The sequence below is a fragment of the Xenopus laevis genome, chromosome 2L, assembly GCF_017654675.1.
Source record: "Xenopus laevis strain J_2021 chromosome 2L, Xenopus_laevis_v10.1, whole genome shotgun sequence".
Taxonomy (NCBI): domain Eukaryota; kingdom Metazoa; phylum Chordata; class Amphibia; order Anura; family Pipidae; genus Xenopus; species Xenopus laevis.
In genome coordinates, this window is record NC_054373.1 from 125540750 (window position 1) to 125559840 (window position 19091).

The 19091-nt window shown below is 36.6% G+C and overlaps 1 protein-coding gene across 2 annotated transcripts in view; it reads right to left on the reverse strand.

The window, feature by feature from the left end:
- Nucleotides 1–19091, reverse strand: part of pcca.L (propionyl-CoA carboxylase subunit alpha L homeolog) — a 261425-nt gene that overhangs the window by 140877 nt on the left and 101457 nt on the right. For both annotated transcript variants that reach the window (XM_041582406.1, XM_041582407.1), the window contains exons 9-12: nucleotides 16013–16091; nucleotides 10544–10646; nucleotides 8369–8463; nucleotides 5341–5491 (exon numbers count right to left, since the gene is read on the reverse strand). In XM_041582406.1, the coding sequence (XP_041438340.1) occupies nucleotides 5341–5491; nucleotides 8369–8463; nucleotides 10544–10646; nucleotides 16013–16091 (428 nt within the window). The remainder of the gene's footprint in view (nucleotides 1–5340; nucleotides 5492–8368; nucleotides 8464–10543; nucleotides 10647–16012; nucleotides 16092–19091) is intronic.

The following is a 19091-nucleotide window of genomic DNA, read 5'->3' on the forward strand; positions in this document are numbered from 1 at the left end:
ATGCATTGAATTATTTATTTTTTCCGTAGTACAGTAATTGTTAGTAACGCATCCTAATGTGGCCGAAGTTGTAAGACACCTGTTAATCCTAGCAGGCAGAGTTCAGAGGAGCCAACTTTTGGGAAAGACAGCTTAATTAGAAAGACTGTAATCTACTGTAGAAATTGACAGATCTGGAACCATTTTAAAAGCATCCTTTGCACTTCTCCTCATACAAACCTGGAATATCACTGTCTGCCACTTAATCCTTGCTTTCACTAGGATAGTAGATAGTACAGTATAGAATCAAGGCAGGGGTTTAACCAGGTGCTGTATATGTAGGTAGACTTCCAAGGTTGTTTAAATTAGATCTATACGTGTTAATGAGACAGTAAGGTTTCTTACACAAGAGTATTTTTTGTCTAAAAATGCATGCTGAAAACTATATCCTTGTTGTATCTAACTGCAGTCAAGCTATTAAACATGGACAAAACGCACCAGTAACCAGGGCTGGAGTTATAGTGGGGGCAGTGGCTGGCTTTTTTCCACCTATTTTTTCCAGGGCTGCCCAAATATCAGAATCTACCTACAATCCAGTCATGGCTTTCCGTGGCTCCTCCATGGATTTAATTAAGTATCTGGCCAGAGGTATTCCACTTAAACTCAACAAACTCAACAAATCATTGGACATCTGGACCAAGGCCAAAAGCAACAGACCAAATGTCAGACATACCTCTGTAAATCTAATATGCTTTGCATAAACACATAGAACTACTGATTTTATTAACTGTACTGTAATACTACCATTAGGCCAACGGCACTCTGAGCTGTGCCTTGACTTTTCTATACCCCTTTACATTTTCCTTAATAATAATTTAGCAGTGGGGTACAGTATACAACCAGATTTTTCTTAGGCAAAGGAGAACAAAATGCACATTGGGATTAGTAAGTGGCCATGGGGGAGGAGTGAGGGGGGCATAAAGTTTACCAGCTAAGGAGGTCCCTCTGTTACAAGGAAAACAGAATAATACTAATTTAACATATAATTCTCCACTAAGTAATGCAAATTTCAAAAGTAAAAGTAGTAACCTCCGCTGTATGCTGGCAAATGCACGGAGTTTGTCAGGTAAAATGGGAGACCTAGAATAAATTGCATGCTCTAAAAATTATGATATAATTGGTATCACTGAGACCCGGTGGGATGAAACATTTGACTGGATTATGAATTTAAATGGTTACACCCTTTTTAGGAGGGACAGAGGGATTAAAAGGGGTGGAGGAGTGTGTTTGTATGTAAAGCCTGAATTAAAGCCATTTGCTAAAGAAATAACCATAGCTGGCACTATTGAGGGTGTAGAATCCCTCTGGGTAGAGATTTTGACTGAGTATGCTATAAACACCTCGTATAAGTGTCGAGTATGAAGCCCAGCTACTCTTGCAGATACAAGTGGCTTCACAGTTGGGTCAAGTTGTTGCTATGGGTGACTTGAATTATCCAGACATTGACTGGGGTAATGGGGTTGCCAAGACAGAAAAAGCTAGTAGGTTTGTAAATATGCTGAATGACAACTTTTTATTCCAGCTCGTTCAAGAACCTACTAGGAATAACTCACTTTTGGACCTTGTAATAACTAATAATACTGAACTCATCTCTAACATTTGTGTGGGTGAGCATTTAGGGAATAGGGAATAACATGGTCTCCTTTGAGATTCCATTGCAGAAGCAATACCATAAGGGAGTAACTAAAACACAATTTCAGACGTGCAAACTTTGACAATATAAGGGCATCTCTGCAACATATTAAGTGGGAAATGCTTTTCACAGGGTTAAACACAGAACAAGAATGGGAAGTCTTTAAAATGCTGCTTAATAAATATACATGTCGGTATATTCCACTTGTAAGCAAGGAACGTCGTTGCAAAGCAAAACCTTTTTGGTTCAATAGAATTGTTGGTGTTGAGGTGGGTAGGAAAAGACATGCTTTTAAGGCTTTCAAGTTAGCTGGGACAGCCGAATCATTTATAAGGTACAAGGAGGCCAATAAATCATGCAAAGAAGCTATAAGGCAAGCTAAAATTGATATGGAAAAAATATTGCAGCAAGCAGTGAAAAAAATTATTTTCTAAATATGTTAATAGTAAAAAAAATGAATCAGGAAGGGATGGGACCTTTACGATCAGAGGGGGGGTCAGCTGGTTGATGAAAACTGAGGAATGAGGAACCAGTTAATGAAGGTTTCCTTCTTAATAGTCCCAATTCTAGTAATACAACTAATGATGCATGGTTCACACATGAAGAAATTCAAAAGAGACTAGAACATGTTAAGATTAACAAAGGTCCGGGACCAGATGGTATTCATCCCAGGGTACTTAGCGAGCTTAGCTCTGTGATTGCCAAACCTCTTTACTTAATTTTTCAGGATTCTTGGAGATCTGGCATAGTGCCGAGAGACTGGCGAATTGCTAATGTGGTGCCTCTATTCAAAAAAGGATCCCGTTCTCAGCCTCAAAACTATAGGCCAGTTAGTCTGACATCAGTGGTAGGAAAGCTTTTTGAAGGGTTAATAAAGGATAAGATACTGGACTTCATAGCAAATCACAATACTATGAGTTTGTGCCAGCATGGTTCTATGCATAATAGATCTTGCCAGACTAACTTAAATTCTTTTTATGAGAAAGTAAGTAGGGACCTCAATTCTGGGATGGCAGTGGATGTGATTTACTTAGACTTTGCTAAAGCATTTGATACAGTGCCACACAAAAGGTTACTGGTTAAATTAAGGAATGTTAGCCTGGAACATAGTATTTGTACCTGGAGAGAGAACTGGCTAAAAGAGTGTGGTAAATGGAACATTTTCTAATTGGACCAGTGTTGTTAGTGGAGTACCGCAGGGCTCTGTACTAGGTCCCTTGCTTTTCAACTTGTTTATTAATGACCTGGAGGTGGGCATTGAAAGTACTGTTTCTATTTTTGCAGATGATACTAAATTGTGCAGAACTATAGGTTCCATGCAGGATGCTGCCACTTTGCAGAGTGATTTGTCTAAGTTGGAAACTTTGGCAAAAATAATGTAAATGCAAGTTATATACTAAATGGCAGTGTGTTTCTGAGGGCTGATGTCATATTTTAAACAGAAAACAGATTGAATATTTACAGATCCTGCAATAAAAGAACAGCAGTAAACTATCTCAACAAGTACATTCAAATTCTTTTTGTAGATATAGGGGCCGATTCACTAAGCTCGAGTGAAGGATTCGAATGAAAAAAATTCGAATTTCGAAGTATTTTTTTGGTACTTCGACCATCGAATTGGTTAAATTCGTTCGAATACGAACGAAATCGAACGAATCGAATGAAAAATCGTTCGACTATTCGACCATTCGATAGTCAAAGTACTTTCCCTTTAAAAAAAACTTCGACCCCCTACTTCGGCAGGTAAAACCTACCGAAGTCAATGTTAGCCTATGGGGAAGGTCCCCATAGGTTTGCTAACCTTTTTTTGATCGAAGGATTTTCCTTCGATCGTTGGATTAAAATCCTTCGAATCGTTCGATTCGAAGGATTTAATCGTTCGATCGAACGAAAAATCCATCGATCGATCGAACGAACGTTTAGCGCTAAATCCTTCGACTTCGATATTCGAAGTCGAAGGATTTCAATTCGAGGGTCGAATTTCGAAGTATTTTTTACTTCGAAATTCGACCCTTAGTGAATCTGCCCCATAGTCTTTATATGCTCTGTGCTGACACACCAATTTACAATATGGCTGAGCAATGTTGCAAAAGTTAGCCAATGACATACTAAAGAAAAAAACTGAAAATTGTTATGTGTAATAAAGTTTTTAATTCTTATCTGGTGAGGCAATAGTCCGTGTGGGAAAAGCTGTCATAATACCATATGTAGAATCTTACCCCAGTACAGCTACCTGCCTGGGATAAAAGCATAAAGAGAATCTCTCATTGTTGTAAAATGCACCCACATTTTAGTATATGTTTAATCAGTCTTCCCTAAAGTTTTTTTTTTAAAAAAAAATTAAATGGCTAGTTAACATGTTCCTCAACTCAACATTTTTTCCTACTGGAAACAACTTCTGTTTGGCAGGCTGGACAACATAAATAACGGACAGAGTGATAGAATCCTTTTGGAGCAGGGATCTCTAATACTACAGTTTAATTCTGTAACCTTAATAGGTTGATTTAGTTTGTTAAAAAGTGGAAATCACTAAATGTACTTTCAATGCAAAAAAATTGTAGCTATAAAAACCAATGCATCTAGTATCCATAGCATGTGTGACAGCTTTGCAGCAGTTTAGAATAGCAACTACTTTAGTTAATGGAAGATGACCAACAAGACATTAAGAGAAAAACAGACTTTTTTGTTTAAGGAGCACTAACAACAGCAAAAAAAAGTGTTTTGTGAGCATGTTATTATAATGTACTGTTTACACCACAGATAAAAATGGTAGGGGTCATTGAGATATTCCTATGCAGAAGTGTATGAGCACTTACACAGGCAACACTATATTCATGGGATGGCCACAGGTCTCTGTGTCCTGAAATTGAGCAATTCATTTAGCCTGGTAGGTTGCTTCAGAAATACTATTGTACTTATAATGAGTAATAATAAGCTGCTGTGTGGCCACATTGCAGCCATTCAAGTTCAACTGGGATATAGGGCACATACAGCAGATATATTGCAGATAACCTGCACAGAATAAGAGATTTTTAGTTCTTATAGGAAAGTAAAATTAGTCAAATGCTATTTATGGCTCTCTATAGAACTACAGAATGAAACATTTACAGATGGTGTTGAGTAAACAGATAATCACTTTCACCCATTGATAAATATGCTCCTAAAATACCCATGCCATATCTAGTTGAAAAAGTTGATGCCACATCTCCTAAATGTAACAAATTGTTTGTTATAAATGTAAACAAAAAAACTCACAAACCTAAACAGCTTCAGCATGGTGAAACAACTGCAAACAAACAGGTCCCATGTGTTATATACAGAGGCATGTTCCCAACGTTATCCTGCCAGGGGGAGTGGCTTGCATGGCTCTCTATCAGTACAATGCCCTTTCCTGAGATTGACAGCTTTAGTTTTTCTAAAACTACAAAATCAGAAGAGGAACTATGACTTAATAAGCTTTCACGAAAAAAACCTTTAGTGCTTAAGACAATATACTTGTAAACCATAAATTTGTATTATCATACTGCATGAACTCCAAGGACATCTGCCACGGTTATGAAAAAACAGGTTCTTTTTCTGCTTGATTGGTATTGATATATAATTATTAATAAAAGAAGAACAAAGAACAACCAAAAATGTCATGTTGATCAGATATTGTTTTTTTTTACCTGAAGTCTTGTGTTCATTTCCAAAAAGTAGAAATTTCTCTTGGAATCCACAAGGAATTCCACAGTTCCGGCAGAAGAGTATTTCACTGCTTTTGCCAGAGCAACAGCTTGTTCTCCCATTGCTCTTCGTGTCTCTGGGTCAAGAAATGTACTAATAAAAGAGAATAATATTTATTAAATAAATAAATAAAAAATACTAAAATAATTCTGTGTCATACTTAGGACTTCTGTGCAATTCACAAGTTCCAATTAAAACGGCAGTATGTACTTATGCATGTGTGTATATAAGAACATAATAAATATTCATGCTATAAATATACACACAACTGCTGCAGGAAACACATTTGAACATGACATACAGTATATCTACAATTACCACTGACTTGCTGAATTTAACAGATTGGGAAAAAAATCTAAATAAAATGTGGTAAGTTGGGCATCCATCCAGTTTATAGTAGAGTTATTGGCATCCGTACTTAAAATGTCATAGGGAAACATGATGTTTTCAAAATGTATCATTTAATATTGCTCATTGTGCATGATCCTGTGCTGAATTTTTTTTTTTTAAAAGAACAGGTGGATTTTATAAAAAAAAATTTCCAGAGTCATTTAAGTCTCCACAATTGTGTTTTAATAAGCTGATGTCTCTTTACAGCAACCCCCAACCATACGCCACTAGCTGATGTCAACAGAACTTAGTCTGTGCCACAGAACAATGAGCAGGTAAAAAGATAACTGCTCTCCCTGAACCACTCCTGAAGTCTGAAACTCATAGGAGCCACGTTTCACCACCACTCTGAATCAGTATAAACATATGTGCTAGTAAAGAAACAGTATTGCAGTGTGTGGATAAACTGGCAAAACTGCTCCTTCTGTTTTCCATTCACTTTACAGCCTTTAGCACAAGGGTTTTTGACTGCCACTACTGTAAAGAGAAAAGGTATGTAAAAAATACCTTAGCTCAAGCAAACACAGTTGCAGCTCCTTCTTCTACAGTACAGAGCAATATAAAACACAAGTGTGTTCTGGGCATTCGAGGCCTTAAGAAATGACTTTACTGTATCTAAAGAAAACTAAATGGAACATTAAAGCACAATATGGACAAAGTTTATGCAAAATCAGAATCTTTGCAAATTCTAGCATGGCACAGTAATCAGTGAAACTTTTAATGACAGCTGGATATTTCTAAACTGTACCATGGTCTATGCTATAAGAAAAGGCTACATTGCATAATAAGTATTATTTGTAATGTAAAAAAAAAAAAAGCTGTCTCCCCAGTATTAAAGCAGAGCCTTCCTGTGTTTGTAGAATGTGCATCTCCTTACCAGTTAGCATTGTTCACCTCCTGCTGAACGGTATAAGAATGGAAAAGAGGTGTCACACTTATAAAGTTGATCTTTGCCATGTTGCTAGGCTTTCTGTTCTAAGCCAAATGGATTATCTCTGCAATCAGTCTGGTTAATTAAGTGAAGTTTTCATATTCCTCACCATCTCCTTATACTTCAAGTTGTACAGAATATTAGTAACCAACACCCAACGACTTATTCCCTTTTCGTCTACCTCCTTAATCATCATTTCCTTCTAGCCTAATTATTTAGCACTTAAATGTAGATTGTATCATTTGACTCCAACACCTTCATAACTGCATCAAATGTGAACAAATCACCGACTGCTTCAACTGCATTAAAATTTTCCCTCCTCTTAGCCGATTTTGTCTTTTCTTCTGGAACTAGGAACAACTACACAAAGACTTCTCAAAGTCATTAAGACATTCAGAATCTGCTGTATGAACTTCAAAAGGAAGATTATCCAAATAATGAAAAGCTCTACCCCTTCTATATCATTACTCTCTACATTAACATGCCAGATGGCAGTGTTCCAATAAGCTGAAGCAGAACGATGGCGCATGTATTTCAACATTTGGGGGTTGTGGATTACACAAACCTACAAAAGATCAAAATATACTTACTTCAGGTAAGCTGTAGTAGGGTATAAAACCAAGCATACTCATCTGGATAATGATTTTAATTTTTGTGCATTATGATCAATAGTGTATGTCACGCCCGGACTGGCAATCTGTGGGTTCTGGCAAATGCCAAATGGGCTGCTGTAAGGTGCCATAGAAAATCAGTATTTATTGGGCTGGTGGGGGGCTATTTGGGCCTCTATGTGGGCTGATTGGGCCTCTGTGTACCTGAAATGCCAGGGCCTAATAATTCTAAGTCCGGACCTAGTGTATGTTTTACCACCATGCTTTTCTTTTGAAAGGGTTTGTTAAATAACGTAATTTAAAAATAAAATGTTACCCGACAATAAATAATAGTATCAGCAAGCCAGTTTTGTGAAGAGAAAGCCAAAAACAACTGGAATACTCAAGTGACAGCCACTTTGAATATGTTCAGTGTATTCATAAATACTGGTTGAATAGATATATATGAACCAGAAAAAATTGAGACTGAAAAACGGATTTCAAAAATGCTATAGAAAGTGTGAAAAATGGTTCTAATTCCATTTATTAAAATTCATAATACTATATTTTTATTTTAGAAAGTATTATTTTAACATCACTTCACATTATGTGTATGGGATCACTTATCTGGTAACAATGACGAGACAATTTAAAGCAGATAATATAATACTACTATGTAGATTTAAAATATAGAGATCCACATTACAAAGAATCCAAAAAAGAATTATCCAAAAAACCCAGGTCTAAAGCATTACAAATAATAAATCCCATATTTGTATGTTTATAAAGTTTGATTTTACACACAATGTGCATGATGATTTGAACATATGTGAACCATTAAAGAAAAACTATTACAATAAATATACACATCCAAATTGATGACACATTGTGCGATTTGTTGCCCACAATTTGTTGCAGCTACAAAACAGCAGAAAATACCTTGCCATAGACAATACGGAGAATTGTCTCTGCTAAAATCACTCAAAATGCATACAAAGGCACATAAACCCCTTTTTTTCATTGGCCGTAACAAATTAACATCCATAACATTAAACTTACCTCGGAGCCTCCTCGACAACTTTTTGATTTCGTCGCTGAATGGAACATTCTCTTTCATTTAACCAAAGTGCATTTCCATGCTTATCTGCCAATACCTTATAAAGACAAGGATACACTATACTTAACCTGATAATAATGATATGCAGATCATTAATAAAAACATAAAGAAAATGTCAATCTGCTACTACTGTTTAAGTGTGCATTTTTGGGCCCATATCTGTACCACATGCCCACTTACAGGTGTATACTTTCCTGTCATATCGCACTGGCCATGAAGCGGGTAGGAGCAGACTGGGGTTTTATCTGCTGGAGTAAAAAATGGCTGTAGTGAAATCAACTAAATGGCACATTGGCAGGGCAGAATTGGGTGGTTACTGATTTTCCTCCAGTCTGCAATTAACCTTAAATAACTTCTGTTTAATAATTAATACGTCTCTCAATACAACAAAAAGGCAAGGATCCTGACAAAGTGTACACTGCATTGCAAAAAAATTGTTGTCAACTCTCTAAATTTTCCCAGGAGTTACCTGATTTTGAGCTCCCTCCCCCATTCTTCTGTCGTTATGCAGCATTCCCCCAACTTTATATGAACAGTGGACAAAATCCAATGTGAGCATGCACAGAAGCTTTCAGTGATGTCACCGGAACTATATCTGCATGTGCAATGCAAAATCAGCGCCCTGCCATATTAGCTACATAAAAGGTAACAATCAATACATAAAATAAGTCAGGAGTGCCCATATTTTAGTAATGTGGGGTCTACTTTTAGTGAAGTTGTCCCATTATGATCTACATCCATAATATCACTGTTAGCATTCCGTTCCATGGAAAATATGACTTTAATGTTATATTAATTTATAAGAGAATTTATATTACTATATTTAAAAAACAACTTTCTTATGTAGCTTTAACAGAATACATATCTGAATGAAAATAATTAAACAGACGGGTAATTTAGTCAAGCTGTGTCTTGAGATCTATGGATCACCAACTAAAGGTCCACTGGTAGATCCCGATCTACCTTTTGGACACCCTCTACTAAGTGGATGAAAGGTGATGACATTTTAAACCTACTCACTTGTCTGTCTTAAATTTAGTATAATAGAACTTCTGAAGTATTGAATATATTTAAATATACTGACATGTTTGATAGTAATAAGCTAGCAATACATGACCAGATTTGATTGCATATTCTGGACAATTTAAACCATACTGCCTGACTGTCTGGGTATATATGTCAGGTTGGGTGTCGATTTTGAAAGACCATGATATTGGATCATGGATGATTTGTCATGTTTTAAAATATCTGCATATGAGGAAATAAGCAGTGGAGGTGGCAGCCTAAACTGATGTAAAAACTGAATGTGGTCATGCATGTGTCCTGCCACTGTTATAGTCTCCATCAGCTTAACACACAATTAATTTTATTATTATTAACATTTATTTATATAGCGCCAGCATATTTTGCAGCGCTATAAAGTAAATGTGTTTATACAACTAAATCACATTAATTACATACATAGAACATATGGCGTTATATAAATTACAACCAATACAGGTACAAAAGGTGAGGAAGGCCTTCTGCAAAGGAGCTTTCAATCTAAAGGGAAGGGAGTAATACACAAGGTGTGGGCGTGGGCAAGATCAGAATTGAGTGGGTGAGAGATGTGGTACTGTATGTGGTATTGCATTTGGTAGTTAAGCAGAGTGACGGTAGGCTTCTCTAAAGAAGTGCGTTTTAAGAGATCTTTGGAAAGCAGAAAAGTTGGGAGAAAGTCGGCCAGACCGTGGGAGAGAATTCCAGAAGAGGGGTGCAGCCCTTGCAAGTCTTGAATGCGAGTGTGTGAGGAGGTAATGAGTTGAATAGCAGGTCAGTAGAGGAGCACAGCAAGTGGTTGGGTGAGCATATAGAGATGAGATCAGAGATGTAGGGTGGGGCAGAGTTATAAAGTACTTTGAATGTCAGGGTCATTAATTTGAATTTTATTCTGAAATATATTGGCAACCCAAAAATCCACCAGTTACCAACAATAGTGGCAATATTTCAGAAAGACAAATAACGATGTGTACTTTCATGATATTATAAGGGGATATGCTAGTACTGAGCTGTGATTAACACAAAACTACTTAATATTCATATATAAAAAATATTCAATACATCAGTGAAATGCAAACCTGAATTTCTATGTGTCGAGGATCATCAATAAATTTTTCTATTAAAAGTCGATCATCTCCAAAGCTCGATGCTGCTTCCTGTGATGAAAATCGAAAGCCTTCCCTGAAAGATAAAGAGGGATATTTTTGTTGGCAGAAGTGAAAAGAAAAACCTTTTAAAAAGTAAAGGAAACTGATATCTGCCCCATTTTCAGCTACATATCAGTCAGGAAAAACAGTTGGCAGGCCCCATACAAGGGCCAAAAAGTTGCCAACAACCTATTCAGACGCACTGAGCTATCTAATTTGGTAATAATCCTTAGATTCTTGATTAATACAAGTGAACTGGAGCAAGGTTATTTTGGGCAATATTATTAAAGGAGACATATTATGCAAAAAAACAAGAATGTACCAGAGCATAAAACTCTTTTAGATATAGGTATATATGTCTTTAAAAAGTAGTGTTTCTGATTACTCTATTGAAAATTACTGCAAAACCCTTACTAGTCCCATCCCATCTGTTCCACTTCCTGCTGCCTCCTTTCCCAGGCTGTGGAGGGGAGCTGGCGGCATTCAGCACATTGCACTGTAGGATAGGAACCAATTAGCAGCTAGGCTGACCTGAATTGAAGCCTGTCTTTGATTGTGTGACTGCAGGGCTATGATTGGCTATACCCCTCCTACTGTGCTTATGGCAGGAACAGTTAGGACACTCCCACCCCTCATTAAAACACAGGGACCAGTGAACATTTATAGGGAGCTACAGTAAAGGGCCCATAAAAACAATATTAATTTTCACCCAAATGTAAAACCAGCACCATATAGTATACATCATTTTCTATTTATCCTTTATGTCTCCTTTAAAGCTGCAGACGAGTGTACCAATTTATATTTCTCATTCACTAACATTATGCTGTATCTTAGACAACAATTCTCTGATTATATGATATAGGGTACATTTTAACGCATTTGCCTAAATATTTTTAAGGGACAGGGATGATTTTATGGTGGATTTAATAACGGATATATATATTTTTTAATATATAGTTTGTTATTGTGTACTACATTCATATCTTGATCTAAGTTTTTAACTTCCTGAACAACCGTCTTTAATGGACTTGGAAATGGTTTTCAGAATATAGACTACTGGTAACTGGTTCAGATAAGTTTTTCTTATCACTGTTGTTAGCTTTATACATTTCATAAGGAGAATGCATTGCAGTAAGTTATTTCCCTAAAAACCTAAAATGGGGGGGGGGGGGGTTCTACTGTATAATTTTATCAAATTAACACAAGGAAACAAACAATAGAAACTATAGCATCTATAGTTTGAAATATAATTTTCTTTTATAAAAAAAATCAATCTTACCTAATAAGCAAAGGCAGACTTTGGGGTTTTTTCTAGCTCATTGGTACTTGCCCCAAATTTCCAGGAAGTCTATACAATACTATCAAAACTGCCTGTCAATACTGATATATGTATGTATATTTTTATTCACATAGACCTACTTATGCACACAGCACTGTACAACAAAACAATAAAGTAATAGAATAAACAAGAGTTATAAAAATAATAAATACAAAGCACAGGTAAATTCAAGATTGAGAGTGAAGTGTCAGACGGAGAGATCACTGCCTGCAAGTATAAGCACCTCAACAAAGTGAAAAAACATAGAATGCAGTTCAAGTCCTACTGCAAACACAGAGTTCCCTTCCTCACCCTAAACATGAAACAGTTTTTTTTTTTACGATCTGAAAAAATTCCTTGCTGGTGTTTTGAGAAGGTACAACAAGGTGACTGGATCATCTTAAATAATCGAAACACATTACATAATCACTACAAATTTGCCAGAAATATTTCACATTATATAGAAAGTAGACTGAGTTTATTAATAAAAACACACAAAAGCAGAAAACATACATTTGATATAACAATAAATCACCCTCCAGATGACCATTGATTGTTTTTGTACTGTTTATGCACTGAGGCGTGTTTATTGATAACCAAATAAGGTAATCCTTATTAAAAATCAATTTGCCTAATTACATAATCTTTCTTTCAAGCAAAGCTATAATTAATAAATTGCTAATTCAATACCATGGCAAGTAGTGGACCTCACATACTGATAGTAACTTGATAGATGGATTATAATTTTTTTCAGATGTGAAATAGAACACAAACTGGCCATACATAGGCAAATTTAAGATGCTAACTTGGCCCAGTCAGAGTCAGTAGCTTTTGTGCCCCTGTATGGGGTCTTTCGGATGTCCTCCCCAACAATATCCGTCCAAAGTTCCGACAGGATTTTTATGAGTAGTGCATCGACTCGTGATAAAGTCCTGTACAAATGCGACTGAATAGGCCTCTATTGTGATGTGATTGGATCTGCCTGGTTTGGCCTTGCAAGTATGTGACTAAATTGGGAAGAGGTCCACTAGTTTGGCAACCTTGCCTGGGAAACAGGGTAGCAAACTGACCAGTGAGGTTCAATGTTGATTAATAAGACAATGGATTTTGAAAAAAACAACATGTATTCTAGACGCACCGGAATAGCATTGGGACCTAATTTTTATTTTTTTAAATTGGTGGATTATTGGGGGGGGAAAGAGTTTGCAACACTAGGCAGTGTTAGTAGGTGTCTGCTAAAGTGAACAAAGCAGGGTTGACTCGAGGGATGTAAACATGATTTGTCTTTTTTTTTTAGATTGTGTGACATCTGGTTGGCCCTAAAGTAATTCAAAATCCTTTGATATAATGTAACAAGTTAGCCGTGTTACAGTCAAAGTAGTTGCAAAGCTTACTGGACGTAAATAACTGGTACTATTTGGTAAATGAAAGTACACATTGTAGCACCCTGAACACCATCATCCCAGCAATTACTGGTACTGGTTCAGTCTGACACAGCACGGATTTATTTGAATGTATTATGCTCTTCTTGCATTTTAATATCTGTTAACAGGAATACCTCCACTGAAGTCATCTAATGCTACCGCCAATTAATTTCATCTTTTTTCTGCCTATGAATCAAGTGAACCTCTTGTCCAGTCTCCATCTTATTGACACATTCTGGCACAAACAGACTCGACCAATTTCGGCAAACATAACCGAGACTGCATTTTGAGCCGAAATCTGCTGAGTCTGTTTGCACCGGAGCCGACAAGTTTTCCGGACGTGAACAGACAAGAAGATTCAGCAAGTGGTCGGGGGATGAAATCGGACTGCGGATTTCGCCAGGCTGATTTCTGCCCCGTCTGGCCCTAGCCTAAAAACTATAGTTTATATAAACAAGCTGCAGTGTAGCTATGGGGCAGCCCTTTAAGCACAGGACACACAGTAGATAACAGATACGTTTTGAAGACTCTCATTGTATACTACAGAGCATAGCTGGTATCTGCCGAGTATCCTGTGCCTTTTTCTCCTTTTAAGATTTGAATGGTTGCCCCATGGCTACACAGTCGCTTGTTTACATAAACTATAGTAGTGATGCTGAAGCAAACACACAAGTTTTACTAGTGCAGAACAACAGGACATTATATTGTCATTACTTTAAAACACTTTAATTTTTTGGTGTTACTGTTCCTTTAACGTAACAGTGTTTTACCCCCAAACACACAGTTGCTTGAAAATCATTTAAAGTCTTATTGGCTCCTTTTTCAGTCTACTCTTATCCATGCTGTTTCATCAATCAATCTTCTGACTTAGCATAGGGAAACACACTGTAGTAAATGTCATCAAATTATGTTACAATGGCATGTTCCTATTAACAAATCTAGTCAGATTTATCTACCCTCAGGAGAGGATACAACCCTCAAGCCACATATGTAAATATATGTTATGCCTCTATCAAAGTGCAGCAATCTGGACAAAACATTCAGCCTCCGGAAAAGAAAAAAAAGAACAAATTGTCATATACCTTGGCATACTATGTATAACAGCTATTTATAGCTACTAGGATACTAATTGCAAGGAAGCAAAATGTGATTAACACACCTACGCTCCAGCAGGTGACTGATAAGGTCACTGCCAATGCCCTCTATGAATCCTCTGCTGTCTTTGAATTATGCTTTAAAAGATGAGCTAAAGTAGAATTGCTATTACAGCACCTTCATATCAAAAGATTCCCTAGCAATTCTGATCCTGTAACAATCTAATTCAAAAACGTGCCATATGATCTGCAAACACCATTTTTTATTGTATACATTGCTCCATTCTCTCAAGTTTTATCTCCCTTCAGTTTCTTTATTCTGGCTGCATTTTAGCCCCCATCTTGTAAGAGAAGTCTTCTTTTGTGAATACCTTGTCTGCATTCATTCTAGAATATATTTGTTCTTTAACGTGGTTTTGATGGTTTGTATGAAAATCTCAACACAGAAATGAAATAAATCTCATTCACAATCACTACCTATTTATTCATGTACAATACCCTTGACAAAAATGTTGTTTTTTTTTTGTACTGAATTCCTTTATCTATGGCAGTGTATTTGTAGGGGATCCAGACTTCAAAATATAGAAGAAGATAACAAGTGTGCCCCTTTGGGTACAATCACACTAATGGATGATGTGGTCTGACCTCTAAATCTTCAATGTTGGCCACAGCCCAATACACAATGTAGGTCAGACAAAAAATGTTGACAGTAGCTAGAAAAACAACAGTATATAGGTGTAGCCAATCACAACAGGCCTATTCAGGAAGAAGCTTATTTTTCACTAGAGCAGCCTTCATCGGTAATGGTCAGAATAGGAGAGAGAACTGTACATGTGAACCAAGTATGAAGCTGGTCAGGAGTTCCCTGACATTTTTAATCAGCCTCATCTAGATATCAACTGGACTGGCAAGAAAATCCTTTGGGACTAAGCATCTTACCGAACTCTGCAGGGCCATCCATGAAAACCTATTATTGGCTCAGGGGCAAAAATTAGAATAGCCCAATATGGCCCACCACCATGAATTTATGAGAGCAAATAAAGTCACAAATACAAATGGGTAAAATCGGTGCTTTTTTTAGCTCCTATTTTTTAGGCAAGGCAACTTCGACATACTATGTGATACATATGTGATGACTTACAATAACATTGACATTTTTGTCGTCCATGCTGGAGCACAGTAGGAATTGGTGACAAAATGTGCCATCTGCCAGGGCCCTAACTGTCATTAGCAGAACCACACAGGATCAACACTAGGCATTTCCTAACTATAGCAACTGGATAAAAAGATTAAATGTTCCCACTAATGTACAGTTTTCATATTTGCGCAGACTGAAAGCTTGGTTAACTGGAATTTGTTCCATAAGTAATATCCACTTGGGTTTCTCCCATTCTTTTCTCCCGAATAATGCAGAAGGAAAGGAAAAAAGGACAGAAGCTGTCTATTTAGATTAGATTTATTAGATTGCTTTGAAGTGACAGCTTCACACATACACAGATTGCTATGATGTAAGATTTGGTAAGTGTAGCATTAATCAAGGTTAGAATTGTGAATGGCATCTCACCTGGTCTCTTCATCATCCCAAGCAATTCTCATGCCTTTCCCACCGCCACCTGCTGAGGCCTTGATCATAACAGGGTAGCCTAACAGCAGGGAACAATTAGACAAAAGTTCAGACTTTGATCATTTGGTCATATGAACATGACAGCTTGCCACATGTCCCATGTTACAGTAAACAATACTTCATTTCACCAAGGTCTAAATATTAAGCTTCAGACAGACATCGTATAGTGGTTACTCCAAAATCAAAGCACTACATGGTATCTACACAGTTATAAATATAACAACACATATCAAGACATCTGTCACAAGTTACAAATTTTACATTTGTACAACGTATACACAAGGTTGCCATTACATTACTAATATTTTACTTGGTTAACTGTGCCTATAAATGAGAAATATTTATGCTAGGTGTGGGGGTATACAGTATATTGGCATAATATGAACAATCTAGTAACTTACAGCAATGAACAGCTTCAAGTTACTATATACCGATCTTTCCCCCATATGTAATAAAAAGCAATCATTTTGCCCAGGTAAACAATTGCAACCAATAAGATGTTTGCTGTTAAATAGGTTATCACTATGGGCAATTGGCCCATACACATAAATATTGTATATTAAGGATGCACCAATTCCAGGATTTGGACAAATCCAAGACATTTTAGCAGGATTCAGATTTGGCCAAATCCAAGTTCCTGACTGGACCAAACCCTTAATGGGTGGTCGAATTTTAGAGGTATTTTAGGCTAAATAAAAATGTCAGGGAACCTTCCATTTTTAGACCTTGAATGAACCCGAATTAACTCACAACTCAAATGGTTTCTAATTTAAGAAAAACTTGAATGGAAATAACTCAACTCAGTGAGTTGAAGGTTAACAACCAGAAAAATCGAATTATTAAATCGCTTGAATTGAGCGAGTTTTTGTGCAAAACCCTCCGAAAAAAACCTCAAATGTCATGAAGGCTATTAAAGGAGAAGGAAAGGCTAAAATTAAGTAAGCTTTATCAGAAAGGTCTATATAAATACACAAGTAAACCCTCAAAGTAATGCTGCTCTGAGTCCTCTATCAAAGGAAACACCACATTGCTTTACACGTGGGCTTCTGTATTAGACTTCCTGTTTTCAGCATAAACCTCCAGGGCTAGGGCTTGAGCATGCTCAATTTTCTCCTCTCTCCCCCTCCCCACCCTGCTGTAATCTGAGCCCAGAGCTATGATTGAGCAGGGAGAGACTCAGACAGGAAGTGATGTCACACCAAGCTAATATCCTACAAACAGAGAGAGCTGTTTAAAAAGCATTCTGCAGAATAAAGTGTTATAGCTTGCACTATTGCGGCTAATCTATTCGCAATAAACTGATTTGTTAGCTTTCCTTCTCCTTTAACATCCTCAACTGGTTCAAGGGACCTGTGCCATTGACTTCTACGTGACCTCGTCAGGTTTTACATGGTGTATTTTCAGATTTGAGCTATTTCCAGGGTTGGGGAGTAATAAATCTTCGTTTTTTTTTTAAACCAGAAAAATTGATCTTAAGACTCAAAAATAACCTTGAAAACTCATGAATAAGGAAATTGTGATTATTTTTAACCCTTCTGTTCAGATTTAGTAAAAACAAGGAAATTGCGATTATTTTTAACCCTTCAGTTCAGATTTAGGATTTGCCTGAATCCCAAAATGGTGGATTAGGTGCATCCCTATTCATTAAGATTGTTTCTATGGATATTTGAATTTATACATATTAGTGGAAGTTTACACAGTGCTGGCAAGAATAAAAGTAACATTTAAGGCTTTCGGTGATAGATGGGCTGGTGTATCCTATTCTATTTGACAAAAAGACCAAAACAACTGGCACAGTTTATTCAGTATTTCTGTTTATCTGTATATTTATTTTAATTATTTTGAGTGGAGTAACCAGCAAACTCTTTAAAAATTGACTTCTGTTAACCATTGGCCTCTAGTGTTTAAAAAAACAGAATGCTTGCATAGCTTTACCAAGCGATTACTCAACACTGCCCTTCAGCCATGCAAGAACACTTGGGGCTCTTGTACACGTAAAAATTCGAGCAGCGGGCCACAAAGTATATTGTACGGTTATATTCATTCTTTTAATTAAAGCTAAATTAATTTTTATAGGTTCAACATGCATCTCTATACTTCATTGTATTACAAATGCTCATCGAACACATAAAACACAATGTAAGACAGATTTGGTTGATGGTGATACAGCCACACAAAATAGAATTAAATCAATTATCTCATACGTTTAGGTGGTCTCAAATGTGAATTAAACCTAAAAAAAAGCCTGTGTGCAAGAACAACATGGTGGAAAAGCTATATATTGTATTGATTTCTCAGAATTCATAATACATTTCAATAATGTCTGTTTAACAGAAATGTGCTGCGTCTCATATAGAGGTATGTTTCATAGTTATAGAAACACAAAACAGCAACTGCAGCATTTGGATAAATGTGCATAATCAATCACTGTTAAAAAAACATGTTTTATTCTTTGCACTCAAAAGCTTTTAAATACATTTTTGGTGCCTTAGGAACAAGGTGATCACTACATGTGAACTACCATTAGACAGAAAGCTGCCAAAATCGCAGGCTTTAGTGAACATTCACATCCTGATAAAGTAGTGTGAACCGAGAGACGAGAAGGATACACGGTTAGGAACAAATAGCAATGTCCCATTGGTTACAAAAGATACAACAAATACAAGAAAGTTTACAATGCACAGGACTTCTGTTACCTAGCAAAGTAAAAGTGTACAATAATTCTGACATCACATTGACATGAAAACAAAACACAGCACTTCAGAATATGTTGGCACTTTATAAATACATGTTATATAAATAATAAAGAGATCTGACAGAAGACAATGGTTTAATTATATCTAGTAAAGCAGCACCCTGGCCAATACACAAAATATAATGAATTGTTTTAAAGAACTGTAAACTATTTAACAAGGGGCCCTTTATTAGTCACCTTTCCCCCTATAATTGGAACAGCATAATCATAACCAATTTGCAAAGATAATGTGGTATCATTTAAATGAAAAGGCGCAAATGCATG